The 18,277-nt window shown below is 51.6% G+C and overlaps 3 protein-coding genes across 7 annotated transcripts in view; 1 reads left to right on the forward strand and 2 right to left on the reverse strand.

The window, feature by feature from the left end:
- Positions 1-581, reverse strand: part of DUOX1 (dual oxidase 1) — a 32,788-nt gene extending 32,207 nt beyond the window's left edge. For both annotated transcript variants that reach the window (XM_032297588.1, XM_032297589.1), the window contains exon 1: positions 114-581. The gene's annotated coding sequence lies outside the window, so the exon portion shown is untranslated. The remainder of the gene's footprint in view (positions 1-113) is intronic.
- DUOXA2 (dual oxidase maturation factor 2) lies at positions 467-4,357 on the forward strand. Of its 2 annotated transcripts, none has more exons than XM_032297597.1 (6): positions 467-897; positions 1,922-1,979; positions 2,235-2,369; positions 2,626-2,839; positions 3,202-3,416; positions 3,965-4,357. In XM_032297597.1, the coding sequence occupies exons 1-6, from the start codon at positions 751-753 to the stop codon at positions 4,156-4,158; spliced, it is 963 nt and encodes a 320-aa protein (XP_032153488.1). In that variant the 5' UTR covers positions 467-750; the 3' UTR covers positions 4,159-4,357. The 2 variants fall into 2 exon arrangements, with proteins under 2 accessions (XP_032153488.1, XP_032153489.1); XM_032297598.1 differs by having other exon boundaries at positions 3,202-3,386.
- DUOXA1 (dual oxidase maturation factor 1) lies at positions 3,605-17,240 on the reverse strand. 3 transcript variants are annotated; one of them, XM_032297595.1, is made up of 8 exons: positions 17,139-17,240; positions 16,347-16,931; positions 9,127-9,302; positions 8,476-8,533; positions 7,349-7,483; positions 6,860-7,073; positions 6,371-6,588; positions 3,605-5,630 (listed from the first exon to the last, which is right to left on the reverse strand). In XM_032297595.1, exons 3-8 carry the CDS (start codon positions 9,271-9,273, stop codon positions 5,371-5,373), a joined length of 1,032 nt encoding a protein of 343 aa, XP_032153486.1. In that variant the 5' UTR covers positions 9,274-9,302; positions 16,347-16,931; positions 17,139-17,240; the 3' UTR covers positions 3,605-5,370. The 3 variants fall into 3 exon arrangements, with proteins under 3 accessions (XP_032153486.1, XP_032153485.1, XP_032153487.1); XM_032297594.1 differs by having other exon boundaries at positions 16,347-17,199; XM_032297596.1 differs by lacking the exons at positions 16,347-16,931; positions 17,139-17,240 and having other exon boundaries at positions 9,127-10,731.
- Positions 17,241-18,277: the final 1,037 nt, after the last annotated feature.

An 18,277-nucleotide genomic window follows, 5' to 3' on the forward strand; every position in this document is an offset into this window, starting at 1 on the left:
GACCTGCAGCACCCTTCCGCAATGAATCCCCCTTCCCCAATGAACTCCCCTTCTGCAATGAACGCCTGTCCGTGATGAGCGAGGGCTAAGGTTCGGTCCCAAACTGATCTAACCTGTGGTTTATGGTGGTGTCGGGTTCAGATGTCTTCTTGCCTCTTAAAAATCTTCACTTCTGTGCTCTACTTCTTGCCTTCACCCCCGCTCCTCCAGCTCCGCTGATCCTCAGCCGCCCTGGCTGCACTCTCACCTTCCTCTCTGGGTCTTCGGTCTCACAGCCTCGCCGGTGTTGGCTCAGGACAGACCTGCGCCGAATCTGAGCATCTGGACCCAGGGCTCACCCTCCTGCTGTGCAGGCGGGGCCCTTATTTGCATAACCTCTTTCCGCTGGGACTCGGCCGCTGGGCTGGGACACCTGAGTGGCACGCCGCCCACGCTGCTATAAAAGGGGTCCCGCGCGACTTCCAAACTCAGCGCGAACCCGGAGAACCAGGAAAGTAACTGGCTACAGACAGTGAGAAATAGTTTCGCTCGCCAACTAACCAAACTCTGTCGGCATCAACCCCAGAGCGTTGGGAGCAGCCTGCCGCTACGTTTCCTTAGCGGAGAGGTGCAGAACTCAGACTTCACCAGCCCACTTGGTGCCGGCGTTGTACGCGAAGAGGCGCCAAGGACGCGCTCTCCAGCATCCAGGCAGCCCCAGCTTGCCGGCCTGCCTGCCCTCCTGCGTGCAGCTCTCGGCCACCCTGCAGCATGACCCTGTGGAACGGCGTACTGCCTTTTTACCCCCAGTCCCGGCATGCGGCAGGCTTCAGCGTCCCACTGCTCATCGTTATTCTAGTGTTTTTGGCGTTAGCAGCAAGCTTCCTGCTCATTTTGCCCGGGATCCGTGGCCACTCGGTAAGGGTGTCTTAGTAGTTCGCGTAGAGTGGGGGGAGTCGTCATGGGCAAATTGTCCCCTGAGGGACCCAGAACAGGTAAGACTGTGCAAGGGCCTCCATGAATAGTCAAACTGAGGCTCAGGTGGAGCGAAGTCAGGAGTCTGCTGCAGCAAGCACCCCTTCCCAAGGACAGGGAGAACTCCCCATCCAGCACATCCTGAAGAAGGACCCGAGTTGGGTCCTTGGGAAGGCTGCTGCAGAGAATGGGCACCCAGTCCAGTAATCCTGAGGCAGAGTCTAGACTTCATGTGCATCCAGGGCCTCCCACCTCTCCCAGGATGCAGCTGCACTCTCATCCCATCCTGAGGGTGATGACCTTCGAGCCAAGAGGACAGATGCCAGTAGCTCAGATTGCAGTGTTCCCCTTTGCACTGAGTCAAGACACACGTGTATGAGTACCCCATCCTAAGGAATGAGACTCCTACATTGGATTGGAAGTTGGAGCCAACTGGGTGCATTTTCTTAGAGTTCCCCTTCCCCCAGCGCCTAAGTTGTGCATTTTTCAATTCTGGAGGACCCAGCTTTTCTGCATATTAAACTGTTTTGGTTTCCCTGGAACTGGTACACCTAGGAGTATCTGCATTCCCACCTCCTCCACTTGGAGACCAGGCCCTGGGGCCTCCCTCTTCTGAGGGAGGTGACCCCTGCATGCCTAGCACTTCTGGACTAACTGAGCCTTACCAAGCAGTGACTGGACCAGGAGGCAGCTGGGGGAGTGAAGGTGGTGGAAGAGTACTAGAAGTGGGGGGTGAGGGGAAGGTGCTCTTAGGGTAGACAGAAAATGGGGCTAGGGTGGTGAAAGCACATGGTCACAAAACATCAGAAATGCCAGTAGTCCAGAGGGACTTGCAGGAAAAGCATGCCTAGCATTAGTCTCATAGGTCTGGATGTAACCAAAGATCCAGATGGAGTGGGGTCAAAGGTGGTCTTGGGGACTCTGGTTGGGCAGGGCTCAGGCCTGACCCGGGTGCCTATTCCTGCAGCGCTGGTTCTGGTTGGTGAGAATTCTTCTCAGTCTGTTCATAGGCGCTGAAATCGTGGGTGAGTGTGTGGTCCAGCCCGTGGGGAGAGGAGTGGGTGAGAACGGAGGTGGGCAGAGGACACCTGGGACAATAGGGAACTGGGGTTGGTTTTCTGCTCCCTCTTCCCTCTCTCCAGCTCTTTCTAGGGCCCACTTTTTGGCCCTTACCATGCAACCACATTGGACCTCTAAGTCCCCATCTCTCTGCAGTGTCCCACCTCCCATCACCACTCTCTAATTCCATTTTCCCACCTTCATCTCACCTTTCCCTACAGCTGTGCACTTCAGTGCAGAGTGGTTCGTGGGTAAAGTGAACACTGACACATCCTACAAGGCCTTCAGCGCAGAGCGCGTTAGAGCCCGCGTCGGTCTGCTCGTGGGCCTGGAGGGCATTAATATTACACTCACAGGTGAGGGGGCTGGGGCGAAGTGAACTCCTGGGGTTGGGAGATCCCTGGTTAGGAGAGTGTGTCAGGGATAGCTGAAGGGCCTCTCACATCCCACAAGCTCAAATAGCTTGTGGTCCTCCTGGGTCTGCGTTTTCTCCAACCACCATCGAACCCATTTCTCCCTCCGTGAGCGCCGCATCCCCGCTCTCCCATCTGAATCCGCTTAGTCGCGAGTTCTCCGACCGCGCGCAGCCGGTAAGCCCGCGGCACTCCGCAGGGACCCCAGTGCTGCAGCTAAATGAGACCATTGACTACAACGAGCAGTTCACCTGGCGTCTGAAAGAGAATTTCGCCGGGGAGTACGCTAACGCACTGGAGAAAGGGCTGCCGGACCCAGTGCTCTACCTGGCGGAGAAGTTCACACCGAGTAGCCCTTGCGGGCTGTACCACAAGTACCACCTGGCGGGACACTACGCCTCGGCCTTGCTGTGGTAAGCACTGGAGGGAAGGCCGTGTGCACGTGTGTGCGCCGGGAGCCGGGCCGTGTGAGCGGGAGGATGCAGGCCTCAAAGGCTCTGAGCAGCTGCAGCCAGACCAGACGCGCTAGGGGTGGGCATGACAGCCTCGCGGGTCAGAAGATCACGAGGCTTGCAGAGACCGTCGGAATCCAGAGAGACTCTAGCCACCGCCTGGAGCTCGGGAGCCCACTTCTCCCCCGGGGAATTCCCCTGCGCTGCAGCCATCCCAGCACCGGGCTTTGGCGCTGGGGTTGGGACCTAGGGGAGCGAGGCTTTGGGAACCCCGGCGGGCTGGGAGAAGCCCACTCACAGCCGGTCCCCCCACTCCCTTGCAGGGTGGCGTTCTGCTTCTGGCTCCTCTCTAACATGCTGCTCTCCACGCCGGCCCCGCTCTACGGAGGCCTAGCACTGCTGACCACCGGAGCCTTCGTGCTCTTGGCGATCTTCTCCTGGGCCTCCATCTCCACAGTGCCGCTCTGTCCGCTCCGCCTAGGCTCCTCCGCGCTCACCACTCAGTACGGTACCGCCTTCTGGGTCACGCTGGCAACCGGTGAGGACCGAGGGAACGGCAGAACGCCACCCTGCAGGGAACTGGGGGCACCAGCTGTGAGCGGGCTTCTCCAGCCCACCAGGGTTCCCAAAGCCTCGCTTCCCTTTGTCCCTACCCCAGCGCCAAAGCCCGGCGCTGGGATAGCGGCGGCGCGGCGGAATTCTCCGGGGGAGGGTTCATACCGGGTGTGCACTTTCCTGTTTATAGAATGAATCCACATCTATTATCTGATTTGCCCCTCTCAATAGTTCAAAGAAACAGGCACTGTTATGACCATTTTACAGATGAAAAGGGGGCTCAGAAGGGTTTGGTGTCTTGCCTTGTTTCATGTAATCCAGATTAGAGGATGTGTAGGGGGCCGGGGGAGGTAACGCAAGACCTAGACTCCGAAAGATGAGAGGGGCCAGGCGCGGTACTTCACGTCTGTAATCCCAGGACTTTGGGAGGTAGAGGCAGGAAGGTCGTTTGAGACCAGGAGTTGGAAACCAGCCTGGGCAATATAGCTTGACTCCACCTGCCCTCCTTTCTTTCGGTCCTCACCGCCACAGGCATCCTGTGCCTCTTCCTTGGAGGGGCCGTGGTGAGTCTCCACTATGTTCGGCCCAGCGCTCTTCGCACCCTTCTGGACCAAAGCGCCGAGGACTGCAGCCAGGCGAGAGGGGGCTCACCTCTTATCCTCGGCAACCCACTGCAGAAGCAGGCCGGGCTCCCGGACTTAAAATATATCACCACTAACCTGTGAGAAGGACCCAATCTGGACTCCTTCCCCGCCTTGGGACCTCGCAGGCCGGGAAGCAGTGCCCCCAGGCCTGGGCCAGGAGAGCTTCGGAAGGGGCACTACGTGCTGCTGGCGCTGAGAGCCAGGGGCGAGGTCTCAGACATCCGCAGGCACCAGGGAAAGTCTCCTGGGGCGAGCTGTAAATAAACTTTTTTTTCTTTTATTTTTTTTAAAAACTTTTCCCCCCATTAATTTTCATGGCTTCTGCGCTCCGGGGTCGTGGGGAAGCACGCCCTCGGGAGCTTCGCTGGGCTGGATGGAGACAGCCTAGTACACTCTCCACTGTGCTGTGAAACCGGATTCTCTGCGTCTAGACTCCAGAGTAACGCGGGCGCCCTCTACTGAGGCCGGAGGGGGCCCTACCGGAGCCTGTATCTTCCTGAGCCACCCCAGGTGGACGTTAGGTGGTAGTCATGAGGCAGGTCACCCACTCCCGTTCCTGGATCCCACTCAGCTAGCCCAGCTGAGTGAGCTGGGAAGGAGTAGCGTTTTGGAATTGATTCACTGACTTCCCACCTGGCTTCTTGTGAGGTGGTGTCTGAGGGCCAAGGTAGGTGTCAGCAAGGTATAGAAATATAAATCCCGAGATTCTTGGCAAGTCCTGCAATCTTATTAAGCAAACTTGGGAACTGAAGCTCAGAGAATGTGGCCTAGTTGGTTAATGTTAGACCTGGGCTGAGAAGTTGTTTCCTCTCCTTTCTGGTGTTGTCTTTCATTGTACGAAGAGGTCACACATCTGGGGAAGTAAAGGAGGAACAACAGGAAAAAGGAAAACAAGAGGTGCGGAGGGAGGAGAGGGAACCATAGGAGAATCATATGTCCCCCCTCCCCCCTGCTGGTGTTATGGGGGTGAAGTTAGGTTTCAGTGAATAGCATCTTGAAGAGGCCAGGCATCACACAAAGGCAGGGTTGCTGTGCAGAGAAGAGATAGCCCCTGCTTGGTCTTATGGCAACAGGCTTTATGGACAAGCCCATCTTCTCTTCAGCCCCTGAGGGCTTTTTGCTGTTGTTGTTTTTTAACATCAGTATCTAGAGCCTGCTTTTTCTACTCCGTCTGTAGATTGGTGCTGGGGGTCTGGTACCAGCCACCCTGAGGGCAATTCTGCTGGTTTTATGGGACTCCAATGAGGTTCGAAGCCAGACTGGAAGTCCAGGCGGCTTCCAGGGGCAGGGGTGTTATAGGGCGCATTCAGGTTCTCTGGGGTGCGTCTCCTCACAGCATGCCTTGGCGGAGGAAGCCTCTGACAGGGGGATGTCCTGGGGCTCTGGACTGTCAGCCATGGGCCTGTATCGGGGACTCAGGAGTCCACCTTCTTCAGGACTCCCCTCCAGCCTGGGGTCTTCGTCCACACTCTGGTTGAAGAAAGCCTTCAGCCTGTGAGGCTGCATCCTGTGCGCCACCACCGTAGCCAGGCCCAGCAGCACACACAGCAGTCCTGCAGACGAAGGCAACAGTTGTCCCACCTTAGTGCTAGTAACACCTAGTGAGGACATCGTCCGTCCCCTGGGAGCGTCAGAACAGCTCTAAGGGAGGCCTGGAGGCCCTGCTTCAGGGCAACTTAAGCTCAGAGAGGTGACTGGCTGAGGGGCCTTCGGCTCCAGCAACCCTGTTGTCCTGAATTTCCAGACTCCAAGCCCAGTGCTCCTTCGTTATATCCCAGGAGAGAGAGAGAGCGAGAAAGGGGGAGAGAGAGAACTCTGAAAATAGGGAGAGGAAAGAAAAACCCTGGGGAAGGGCAGGGCACAGAGGAGGAGGCATAAAGAGGCACATGAGGGGGTAGACAGTGGAATCGGAGAGGAGAATAAAACTGCAGGAGAATTTAGGGCTGTGTAAGGCAGGACAGAGAAAGGTTTTAAGAATGGGGACACAGAGAAGGGTATTTGGAAGAAGCAAGAGGGGACCGGGGTTGGAAGATTTTAGAAGCAGCTGGGTGAAGAGAGTTAGGGGATGAGAGACAGAGAAGACACAAGGAGGGGGCACCTCTGAGGAGGGAGGGGAAGTGGCACTGAGGAGAGAAAAGCAGGAGATAAGAGATACAAGAGGGTGAGTCTTTGAAGAGGGTAAAGCCATCCTGGCCCCCAGGAACAGACCCTCAACTCTACCAACATGATGCTCCCAGGTCCTCCCTCCCTGGCCCTGAGCCTTCCAGTGCCTGTCTTTAGGGCTGGGTCTTACCTGTGGTCAGTGTGATCCAGAAGGCAGGCCCATGGTGAGTAAGCAGCACAGAAGCACCCAGGCGCAGGGGACAGGGTGGGGTGAGTGATGTGGTCATGGAGAAGAAGAGCAGAGCCAACAGCTGGAAGATGCCCGTGGCCAACAGCATGTGGCCACCGTATACCAGCACAGGCATGGAGAGCATCACGTTGGCCAGCAGCCAGCAAAGGAATGCCAACCTGGAGAGCCAGGACCCAGTGAGGACTGGCCTGCGTACCTCTACCTGCTAGTGAAGCTGGACAGGCCCAGGTGTAGGCTCGGGGACCCAAGAGTGACCCAAAGATAAGAGGTAGGGATTCCCTCCCATGGACTTCCCAAGCCAGCACCATGGGGACTAGTGCCAGCCTGTCCCACCTCATATACCCATATGAGTGGAGAAGAGATGGGTAGAAACCCTGTTCCTGAATCTAGGCTGCCAGGGCCTCCACCCCATCCCCTTCCCATCCTCACCACAGTGTGGCTGAGGCGTAGTGTCCTGCCAGGCGATACTGGCGGTACAGGCCACATGGGCTTCTCGGAGTGAACTTCTCGGCTAGGTACAGCACAGGGTCTGGCAGCCCCTTCTCCAGCGCCTTTGCATATGCCTCAGCATAGTTCTCGCCCAGGCGCCAGGTGAACTCCTCATTGTAATTGATGGTCTCATTCAGCTGCTGCACAGGGGTCCCTGGAGAACAAGGCAGCTGTGCTCTGCAGGAACCCAAGGGCCACAGTGGGGCCTAGGTAGGGACTCACCCACACTGGGCAGAGGGACAGGAAGTGGTCTCAACTGAGAGAAGGCAGCTTCCAAGGCCCTGAACTTCCCTTCCTACCATGCCTCCAACACCCACACATCCTCCCAGCCCCAGTGCCAGGCATCCTATAGCTCTTTGGACCACACCAAACATAGATCCCAAAGACAACAGAGCCGTCCCTCCCTCACAGGTAAGAGCCCCCCCTCACCTGTGAGCGTGATGTTGACTCCACTCAGCCCGACCTGCAGCCCAACATCAGCGCTGATCCACTCAGAACTGAAGGCCTTGTACGATGTGTTGGTGCTGACCTGGCCCACAGACCACTCAGAACTGAAATTCACAGCTGGGGTTGGGGAGTTGGACATATGGGAACTCAGAGAGGTTGAGGCATTACTAGGTTAGAGTCAGAAGAGCTACAAGGCATCTATGTCTGTTTTGGTCATAATTGGATACCTATTAACTAGCCAGGGTCTGGCTCAGGGTGAGTCTGCCAACCATATGTGTGGGATTTCCCTTGGTCACACTCTTTACCTCTTCCTCTTGCCTCCCTTTCTACCTGCTTTAGGGAGAGTTACTCAGGGAGCTGGGAAGGAAGCATGAACCTAAACTATGCTGGGCAAGGCAAACACAGACAGCTTGAACACAGAGACTCTCTCTTTTTTTTTTTTTTTTTTTAATGGAGTCTTGCTCTGTCACCCAGACTGGAGTGCAATGGCGCAATATTGGCTCACTGCAACCTCTGTCTCCCGGGTTCAAGCAATTCTCCTGCCTCAGCCTCCCAAGTATTTGGGATTACAGGTGCCCGCCCCAATGCTCAGCTAATTTTTGTATTTTTAGTGGAGACAGATTTCCCCATGTTGGTCAGGCTGATCTTGAACTCCTGACCTCAGGGGATCCATCCGCCTCAGCCTCCCAAAGTGCTGAGATTATAGGAGTGAGCCACTGTGCCCCGTCTCATAAGGACTTTCATCTCTCCTATTTGCCTAATCACCAAGTCAAAGCAAACAGCCCTTCCCCATTTCCTCCCCTCCTCCCTGGAGCCCTCTTCCCACAGACATGCATTTTGACCTCCTTTCCCCACCCCCACTCCCAGCAATAAAAATGTTAGGAAGGTTGGGGAGATGCATCCAGCTTGTTTCCCAGGGTGATACCTCTCCAGGCCAAGGTAAGAGTAAGGGGATAAGGCCATGGTGAGAAAGGCATATGGGCAGGGTCTGGAAGCCACCCTGAAGCAGGGGCCCACCGCTGTGGGGAAACAAGGAGAGGAGAGGAAGGCTGCTGAGGGAGTTGATGGGATGGAGACAGCTGTCCAAGTCAGCTGCACTTCACACTCACCCAGGATTGCAGCCCCAATGAATAAGCTGGTCACCACCCGCAGCAGCCAAAACAGCCTCTGAGTGGCAAGGAGCGTGGGTTAAGTAAGGAGCGCCCTCCTTCCATGTCTACCCTTCCTGTTTCCAGACTTGGGGGAAGGGTGGGAATTCTAAAGCTGAGATAACTTGGTCAGTTGAAATCAGAGTGTCTGGCATATAATAAGTGCTTATTTATTTATTTGAGACAGGATCTCTGTTGCCCAGGCTGGAATGCAGTGATGTGATCTCAAATCACTGTAGCCACTCAAGTGATCCTCCCACCCCAGCCTTCCAAGTAGCTGGGACTACAGATGCACATCACAAGCTAATTTTTTTTTTTTTTAAGAGATGAGGTCTATAAACCCAGGCTGGTCGTGAACTCCTGGGCTCAAGCAAGCCTTCCACTTTGGCCTCCCAAAGTTCTGGAATTACAGGCATGAGCCACCATGCCCCACCAACGCTCAATAACGAACTGTTGAATCAATGAATGAGGGGCTTTGTGCCTGGGGTGGTGCTGATGCTTTCTCAGCACTGGGATCTCCTTCCTGAGTCTGGTTGTAGTCAGAGACTCTGGACCCCTCAGCCTGAGGCTAAGGTCTCTCTGGGCTGGGGTCTCCAGGACTGGGTTTCTCACCGTCTTGCCCCGAATGCCAGGCAGGATGACGACGAAAGTGGCCAGTGCAGTCAGAAAGATCATGACGATGGTGGCCGAAGTGGTGTCCATTGGGAAGGTTGGCTTGGGGCCAGCATAGAAGGGGAACGTGTGTCCCAAAGCAGCCATTTTGGTGGGGTTGTGCAGGGGAGGCAATGCTGTACAACAACAACAGACATATATTGCATGCCCTCAATGTACCTGGCACCGTTTTTGGCACTAGAGATATAGCACAGAATGAGCCAGACCAAGTCCCTCTTCTCTAGAGCTCACATTTTGTGCAGCATCAGACTTGGCTATTACCGCCTCAGCCATCCATCTCCCCATCTTTTAGGTGACAGAATGAGGGTCTTTGCCATCAGTCTCTGTTGCCCATGCTCCTCTCCTAACCCCCAAGTTCCATAAATCAGTGCTACCACCACCCTTGAGGCTTCTCTGTTACTTCTGGGACTGTCTCAAGAAATATAATTCTCTTCTCTCTCCTTCAGGGCCCTAGCACAGATAGATCACAGAACATAAAAGGACTATATTTACTATCAGGTGAAGGCATAGGTGAAAGATGGTACAAATTACAAAAAGATTGACTTTCTTTCTCAGTCCCCGAAGAAACAAAGGCCAGGCAGCTCTCTGCTGAGTATATAATCCAGCCACATCATCAGAGGATGTTGCAGACCTACACAGGTCTGTCCAGCTTTCTCAAGCACCCTGGCTCTTGTTCTGGCAACTGCAGAACAGTTGAGCTTCACTGAGTTCACTTAAATAAGCACTGAAGGGGCCCTGCCCTCTATCAGGCAGTGCTGGGGCCAGATGGCCTTCTCTTCCACATGCGATCAACATTGGTCCTTCTCTCTGATTCAAATTCCCAGGCCAAGTTTTAGGTCAAACCCTAGCTGTGGTCTTCTCTGCCCGTCCCTTGATTTCAGAACTTGTTTGACTCTTATTTGTTCCTTTGCAGACAGGATATTGGGAAAATGGTAGCTGAACTTACTGTGTTTAGTCAAATATCAGAACCGACTGCAAGACACACTACTATTTTAGCTAGCACAAAGAAAGGGGAAAAGAAAGTCTTGCTGATTAAACCATGGCCACCATTCCTGGTGAGATATACCTAATTTCAGAGATGTCAAAATGTGAAAAAAAAAATGCATCTTAGAGTCCATGATCCCAGTTTTCCTCATTTCCTGAAGTGTGATCTGTACTGGGGTTTCAGTTTGCCCAGAAGGCTCCATAATTTAGTTTGACTACACATTGTCTTATAAAGAGTTATAATGAAAGAATGAGCGTGGGAGTCAAGCAGCTCCAAAGGGTCTGAATTCTGCTTCTGCCTCTTGCAAGTCACTTGACATCTATAGACACTCAGTTTTATTAAAACTTTGAGATAATTATGTCTATCTTGTAAGTGTCATTGTGAGGATGAAATGAGATTGTGTATATAAAGTGCTAAGAAAAGTACTGGAAATAAGCTACCAGCTTGGGAAAGAGAGGGCATTTCATTGCTTATTACTCCATTTATCTGTTTCTCCAATTTTTCTTTTCTTAAGTAAATAAAAAAGGAGTACATTTAAATTTTTTATTAAGTTCTTAAGTTTTTTTGTCTTTTTGGTTTTTTTTTAGTCTCACACTGCCACCCAGGCTGGAATGCAGCGGCACCATCTTGGTTCACTGCAACCTCCACCTTTCAGGATCAAGCAAATATCATGCCTCAGCCACCTGAGTAGCTGGGATTACAGGCATGCACCATCACACCCGCTGATTTTTAAATTTTTTAGCAGAGACAGGGATTTGTCATGTTGGCCAGGCTGGTCTTGAGCTCCTGACCTCAAGCAATCCACCCTCCTCAGCCTCCCAAAGTGCTAGAATTACATGCATGAACTACCATGTCCAGCCTCTCCAATCTTTCTTCAAGTGAACCCTGAGCTGGAATCCATTCTGTGTCTAGTTTCAGTTCTTTACTAATATTGCACAGGTAAGCGACAACCTCCTGGGTCCTTGGTTTCCTCATCTGTAAATCGATTTCATCATCTCCAGGTCCCTTCTAGTTCTAATGCTGGGATTCTCCTAATATGCTCTAGCTCCCAGCCTTCCTCTCTCCTTCTAAGCTGGGCACCTTCTTGTGCTATCTCTGGGAGTAGCATGGCATCAGGCAAAGAGACAGAAGGACACAAAGTTTTAACTTTTAATTCTGTCTTTTGTGCAAGTCACTTAACCCCTAAGTGTCAGTTTTAACATGAAGGTTTTTTGTTTGTTTGTTTGTTTTTGATGGAGTCTTACTCTGTCACCCAGGCTGAAGTGCAGTGGCACGATCTTGGCTCACTACAACCTCCACCTTCTGAGTTCAAGCGATTCTCCTGCCTCAGCCTCCCGAGTAGCTGGGATTATAGGCGTGCGTCCCTATGCCCGGCTAATTTTTGTGTTTTCAGTAGAGATGGGGTTTCACCCATGTTAACTAGGTTGGTCTCGAACTCCTGACCTCAAGTGATCTGCCCGCCTTGGCCTCCCAAAGTGCTGGGATTACAGGCATGAGCCACTGCGCCCAGCCTGGTTTTTTGCTTTTTCTTAACTACTCAACTCTCCCATCCCTGAAGAATAGGCATCTCTCTTCTCTCCTGTTCTGCAAATCCATCCTCCTGGGCTCTAGCCCATTCATGCCTGCCTTCTCCACCACCTTTATCATCGGTTGTCCCTCTTCCCTTCATAGTGTTCCAGCTTCATTTTCTCTGCTGGCTCTTTCTTTCAAGGTTACAATTAAATTTTTCCCACCTTAGGAACACACAGAAAAAGAACCTTCTCTCTGGATCTCCTTGGTCCCCTCCAGCTACCATTCTATTTTACTCTATTCCTTTCACAGTCAGGCTTTTGAAAAAACAACGTATATTGGTATTTCCACTGCCTCATCTCTTCAACCTATCGCAACCTGACTTTTCCTCATCCCTGACTTCTCCATTAGGCCACTAAGTGTTAAATCCAAAGAGCAGTTTTCACTTTTCATCCTCCTTGACCTCTCCGTGGTATGTGACACTGGAGACCATGCCCCCTTTCTCCAAACTACCTCCTTGCACTTCCATCACACATGTCCTCCAGGGGCTCCTGCTCTTGGCCATCTCTTTGTGGCTCCTCTACTAGTTCTTTTTCCTCCATGTTAAATGTTGATGCTCCCCATAAATCTGTCATGACTCTATTCTTTTAGCAGTATTCATGATTCCCTGAGCAATCTCATCCATTCTCATGGCTGATGGTTCTCAAATGTCTTCAGGTAGTACTCCTGTCTGAGCTCCAAACTCAAAAGGGCCAACCACCCTGTGGACATTTTCATTTGGATGTTCCCTTGATGCCTCAAATCTAAAGCCCCTCAAATGGAATTCATTGTCTCTATACTGCTTTTTATTCTATTGTCTTTGCATGTTTGGCAATGTCACCACTGGTCAATCAAATAAGTCAGACACCTGGACCATCTTACCTCCTAAATACTTCTTGAAACTATCCATGTATTTCCTTTCCTACAAAGGAAATACATGCCTCTGCTCTAACCCAGGCTCATCCTATCTTTTAGTTCCAGAATAATTTTTTTTTTCTAAACAAACAAACAAAAAATAGATTTTTTGAGACAGAGTTTCACTCTTGTTGCCCAGGCTGGAGTGCAGCGGTGCAATATCGGCTTATGGCAACTTCCAACTCCTGGGTTCAAGGGATTTTCCTGCCTCAGCCTCCCGAGTAGCTGGGATTACAGGCGTGTACCACCATGCCTGGCTAATTTTGTATTTTTAGTAGAGATGGGGGTTTCTTCATGTTGGTCAGCTTGTCCCGAACTCCCATCCTCAGGTGCTCCTCCCACCTCGGCCTCCAAAAGTGCTGGGATTACAGGCTCGAGCCATCATGCCCAACCAGAATAATTTTTTTTCTAATAAATAAATATTATCATTTTACTTCTCTGCTCTGGCTAAAATCTCATCTTCTTACTATCACATATAAAGTGCTTTATAACCTGGTCCCCCGTATACTCGCTCCACCTTTTGCCCAGCCTAAACTGTAGCCACACTGAATGACTGGTCTCTCCCTCAATCTGACATGCTCTTTCAAGCCTTCAGTACCTTTGGATATGCTATTTCCTTTGCCTGGAATGCTCTCACTCTCTTGGCAAACGCCTTTTCACCCCTCAAGTCTCAGCTTGTGTTACCTCCTCTGTGAAGTTTCCTCTGATGCCACTGGGCCAATGTGAGTTCCCACTTGGAACATTCTGATTACATTTTGAACATATCTTCCTAATAACAGTGATTACATTGTACTCTAATTGTCTGAACATCTGTCTCCCAATTAGACTGTAATCTCCTTGAGGGCAGAGACTTCCTCTTTTCATCTTTGCATCCCCTGCATGTCGAATATGCTAATGAAGCTCTGGATCAAATGAATGATTATGAATGAGTTCCTCTCCCCACAGGTGGCTTCTTCTGATTTTGTACACAAGGGGGAGCTCTGCTCCCTCATTGCCCTGTACTATACGTATAATTCAATATTAACTGAATATCACCAGTACAGAGCAAAGGACTGGGCAAAAAGGGATTTGACTAACCCTGTCAACTATTAGTAATTTCTCAAAATTTTCAGAAAGCCTCTTCTAATACTTAAGAGTCTCCAAGGCTAACAAAGATCCAAATATGAATTTTCATGATTGATTGAATCAGAATCATATATCTCAAACTTAGCTGAAATGAGTAACTAAGAATTTGAGAATTAAATTATTTTGTAAAATTTGTGATAGTGACATTTATTTTAAAGCAGAAGTTTACTGATCTAAGAATTTTTTATTTATGACATCTAGACTGAAGCTATTATATTTTTAAATAAAAATCCATAGGAGGAAAGCCTATAAAACATAAAATATCTTGGCTAATAGGATAGGAAGGTAAAGCGAGGCTAACAGCAAGAAAACATGTTCTATGCTGGAATTCAGATAGATGTATTTTTAATATACGTGAATAAGAGATAATATAATGTATTTTGGTCAGGGTTAAATATTATTCTTGCATTTGTTTTAAAGGGATGTTATAAAAAATTTACAAGAATGTTTCATCTCTATTAACATGTGCTGAAAAGAAACACTAACAAAAGGCTTTTTGTATTTTACATATACAAGAGTAATGCTAATTTATTTCTAACTCTCCCAAATGTCATATTTATTAAAGACGACACAAGCAAAAAGACAGTTGGTAAACGAAATTTGCCTTTCTTAATTTCTTCTTGTTCAGTTTCATAATTTAGGTTTTCCTTAATTTGCAGTGCCTAATTTGAAGTTAATTTTTAATGACTCTGACCCTAATTTGGTTTTCTTTTTTGAGACAGTCTTGCTCTGTTGCCAGGGGCCAGGCTGGAGTGCAGTGGTGCGATCTCGGCTCACTGCAACATCCGCCTCCCGGGTTCAGGCATTCTCCTGCCTCAGCCTCCCGAGTAGCTGAGGACTACAGGCACATGCCACCATGCCCAGCTAATTTTTGTATTTTTAGTAGAGATGGGGTTTCACCATGTTGGCCAGAACAGCCTCGATCTCTTGACCTTGTGATTCACCTGCCTCAGCCTCCCAAAGTGCTGGGATTACAGGTGTGGGCCACTGTGCCTGGCTTGGTTTTCATTATTAAGCTAACAGGGCTCCTGTATGAAGAGGTGGGACTGAAATGAGAAGGCCCCACACTCAGCAGTCCTGCTTTTCCTACAGAGCTTGTGTTTCCCTGGGGAACATCTTTCTTCCTGGCTTGTCAAGTAGCATCTCACAGTAGAATTAGTTTTTTTGTTTGTTTATTTGTTTTTTATAAAGACAGAGTTTCACCATGTTGGTCAGGCCTGTCTTGAACTCCCAACCTCAGGTAATTCGCCTGCCTTGGCCTCCAAAGTGCTTGGATTACAGGCATGAGCCACCGCACCTGGCCAGTAGAATTAGTTTTAATGTGATAAAATCCCATATCAATATTAACTTGACCCACTTCTCTCCTACCTCACCACCATGACTAGGATATATGCACAGTGTACACTGATATAAATAAGCAGACACAAGATACAGTCAAACATATACCTACAAATTTAGATAAAGAGAGACAAAGACACAAGAACCACCCAGACTCTGTTATTCTCAGTAGTATACACACCTGTGTTATTTCATCAGAGGCCCTTGTGACAAAATTGAATTGCTTTCTCATGGGGTGAGGGGAGACTCCCATACTTTGGGGTTCTCCTTTCTCACCTGGCCTAGAGAGGAAGAGGCACCATTCTCCCTTTCTGGGCTCCCTTTATGTACTGAAGACTTTTCTCATGCTCAATCTTGTCTATAACAAATAGACACAGTTACCCAATCCTTACCTGCCACAGGTTGGAGTTCCTATGTGTGTATGAGGGGTGGGTAAAACATAAAGTTACAATCCTTAAGAAAACTCAGCCTAGGACAAACTCTAGCCTTCCTCAAAGTTATGTGCTGATGTCCTGTGGCTTCTCTTGTAGCTTGACAGGGCTCTCTTCCTGAAGTCTTCTCCCTGCCCACCTCCCCCATCTGCTGGAACCAATAAAGTAAGGACCACTAATTCTCCACAAGATGGGAGTGGGTGACAGGGCTGGAGTTGCCAAGACCTCTGACTGGTAATGCACAGCTACTGGAATGTGATGCTTTTTTCTCTGGTTGGGGTAGACCCCATTAAAAGTTTACAGCTGTGGTTAGCTAAGGGGACCCTGTCAGAAACTCTTGTCCTAGATTCTCCTCTTCAAGGAAGGGGTCTGTGTGTATGTGTGTGTCTGTGTATGGATGTATATGTGTGTTGTTGCACAGAGATAGGAGTTACATGGAGAAATGGAACAGGATCTGAAAGTGGATTGGGGGCAGCATTCCCCAGGAAGGGCTGATGTGGGTAAGGAGTTCGAGAGTGTAGAAGCATGCAAGGCAAACTACCTAGACTCCAGTTAAACTGGGATGAGGATTCGATGTCTGTAAACCTTGCGGCATTTATGGCTTTAAGAGGTTTTCCTTGCCTCCCCAATTTCTTACCAAACTCTCTCTTTGAAGAACTCCCATTTGATCTGAACTTGGTCCGGATGAAAGCAGAAGGTACAGCCCTAGGTGCCTGGGCCGGAGCAAGCACTTCAACACCCCCTTCAAAATCACCTGGACCACACAGACCTAAGCAACCGCATCCTCCACCACCCACACCTGGACCATAGTTCCCTACTTTCGCCTCTTCCAAACAGTGCGTGTGTGGCAGCCTGCGTCTCTCGCCTTCCCTCGTGGAACCTCACACAAAGCGCCCCGGGGGGTGTGAGTAAAGAGGGAACCAGGTTCTGTGAACAAACGCGAGCCCTTACTCTCTGTGGGGCTCCCGTCCAACCCCCGCTCGTCTCCTAACTCAAGTAAGGACCCTGCTGTGACTGGACAAACCGGATCTGGGGTGCTTCCAGTCATTCCTCAAGTCACTCCCAAACTTCTCAGACTGCACCCGAGACTGCGCAGCGCGGCCTACCACTCCCAGCCTCGGACAGAGACGAGCTGGGTGCGCCAGGACCATAGCACCGGGGTCTGCCCACTCCGCATTGGTCCCCCCAATACCCCCTCCTCCGCGCCCCCCACCCAGGCCCAGCATCCCCAGGAGCTCCAGCGCAAACCTGGCGATGCAGTTCCGGGTCTGGCAGGGCATGGGCGCGGCTCGCAGGGCGGTGGGACCCCTGAGATTTCACGAGGATCCCCGGAGGGAGACGTGACCCCAGGCTCTCAGAGGGTTTAGGTCGGATGAGTGACTTGCTTTGACGCCTGGCCTGGTCTGTGGGCGGCAGCTGATCAATGGTCTTGGACACCGAGCCCAGACCCGACGGTGCCCAGAGGATTCGAGGAGAGTCTCCCCTCCCCACACCCTCTCCGCCTCCCAGCCTCTCCCCAGCCCCGTGGGACCTGTGGAGGCGGACTTGCCCTTTTTGCCATCCACACGACCGCACTAGCCCTGCCCTCGACGCCGACGGGACATCTCTACCTGCGCCCCGCGAGCCCTCGCCGTCTCACCTCGCGCACTGCGGTCCCCTGAAGCACCTCCGCGGGTCCCCCGGCGCCAGCCTCCATCCCGCCCTACTGCGCCCCGCCCCGCCCCGCTGCTGAGCCGGGCCGCGCCGTCCCCTCCTCACCCCCAGCCCCGCCCGTCCCGGCGCAGAGCTGGAGAGGCACCGGACGCGAACAGGCTCCGCGGGCCCACCTGGGAGCCAGGCCGGAGCCAAGTTGCAGTCCCGGGCTCCGGTGACGCCGTAGTCGCAGGTCAGATCGGGGAGGGCTTTTCCCAGCCCGCGGGCCGGGGAGCTCCGGGGTAGGGAGCTCTAAGTGCAGGGTGTCGGGGGAGCGGCCGCTGGGCCACGTTATTGAAGGAGTGGAATGCTAGCCCCTTGCTCTTCGGATCTTATCCTAAGGCTAAAATGGGCCCTGTTAGGGCTGTCCTCTGCCCAATCAAGGTTTTGAGAGACTGGGTTCTTCGGGACCTGAGAATGTTGGGTGGCCCAGTTTGCCTGGGCCTAAGGATTCTTCTCCTGGCGCCAGCCCAACATACCAGGGAGGAAGCTTTGGGCTTTAGGATCCAAGCTTTCCCCCTCAGCCCTCCCAGGTTGGAATCGATGACCTTGACCCATCTTCCTCACACCTCAGGACCAACAGGGTCACCACTCTAGAGCTTCAGGCTGGAAAAGCGGCCATGTGGGGCAAGAACAGGCAGGTCTGTGTTCTCTCTCTGGTTCTGCCGCTGGCTCTGCCTGGGGCTTCATTGCTCTGTCCTGGGGTTGTGCCTTCCTCTCAAGGTTGTTGAGAAGTTACTGCCCCATGTCATTGTGTAAATTATTAAGGGCAACCCACCCACAAGAAGTGGTTATTAAGCATGTCCACCTTCCTCTTAAGGTCATCCCACACAGCCTGGCCTGAAAGGGCACTTCATGCCCTTAGGGGCTGAGTGGTACATTAGCGTTTGTGCCAAGGATCCTGAAGACATGGTTGGAGGTGGGGGAGGGCCAGGACATCTTGGGATCAGGGAAGGATCCCTGTGGTTACTTCAGTACATCCAGATTTACAGCTTCCACCATCCAGAGCCCAGCTCTTCACGCACTATTAAAGGCCAGCACCTGGACAGACTCTGTG

This window comes from Sapajus apella, unplaced genomic scaffold (assembly GCF_009761245.1).
Source record: "Sapajus apella isolate SASKATOON/1434 unplaced genomic scaffold, GSC_monkey_1.0 scaffold37, whole genome shotgun sequence".
Taxonomy (NCBI): Eukaryota; Metazoa; Chordata; class Mammalia; order Primates; family Cebidae; genus Sapajus; species Sapajus apella.

Bases quoted from the DNA above. Each gene is read 5' to 3' on its own strand.
- DUOXA1 (XM_032297595.1), bottom strand. From the start codon at position 9,273: ATGGCTGCTTTGGGACACACGTTCCCCTTCTATGCTGGCCCCAAGCCA. The intron at 7,484-8,475 runs GTGAGTGTGAAG...CCCCAACCCCAG, and splicing joins CATTGGGGCTGCAATCCTGG to CTGTGAATTTCAGTTCTGAG. The intron at 5,631-6,370 runs GTAAGACCCAGC...CTTCGTCTGCAG, and splicing joins CTGGATCACACTGACCACAG to GACTGCTGTGTGTGCTGCTG.
- DUOXA2 (XM_032297597.1), top strand. From the start codon at position 751: ATGACCCTGTGGAACGGCGTACTGCCTTTTTACCCCCAGTCCCGGCAT. The intron at 898-1,921 runs GTAAGGGTGTCT...CTATTCCTGCAG, and splicing joins CCGGGATCCGTGGCCACTCG to CGCTGGTTCTGGTTGGTGAG. The intron at 3,417-3,964 runs GTGAGGACCGAG...TCACCGCCACAG, and splicing joins CTGGGTCACGCTGGCAACCG to GCATCCTGTGCCTCTTCCTT.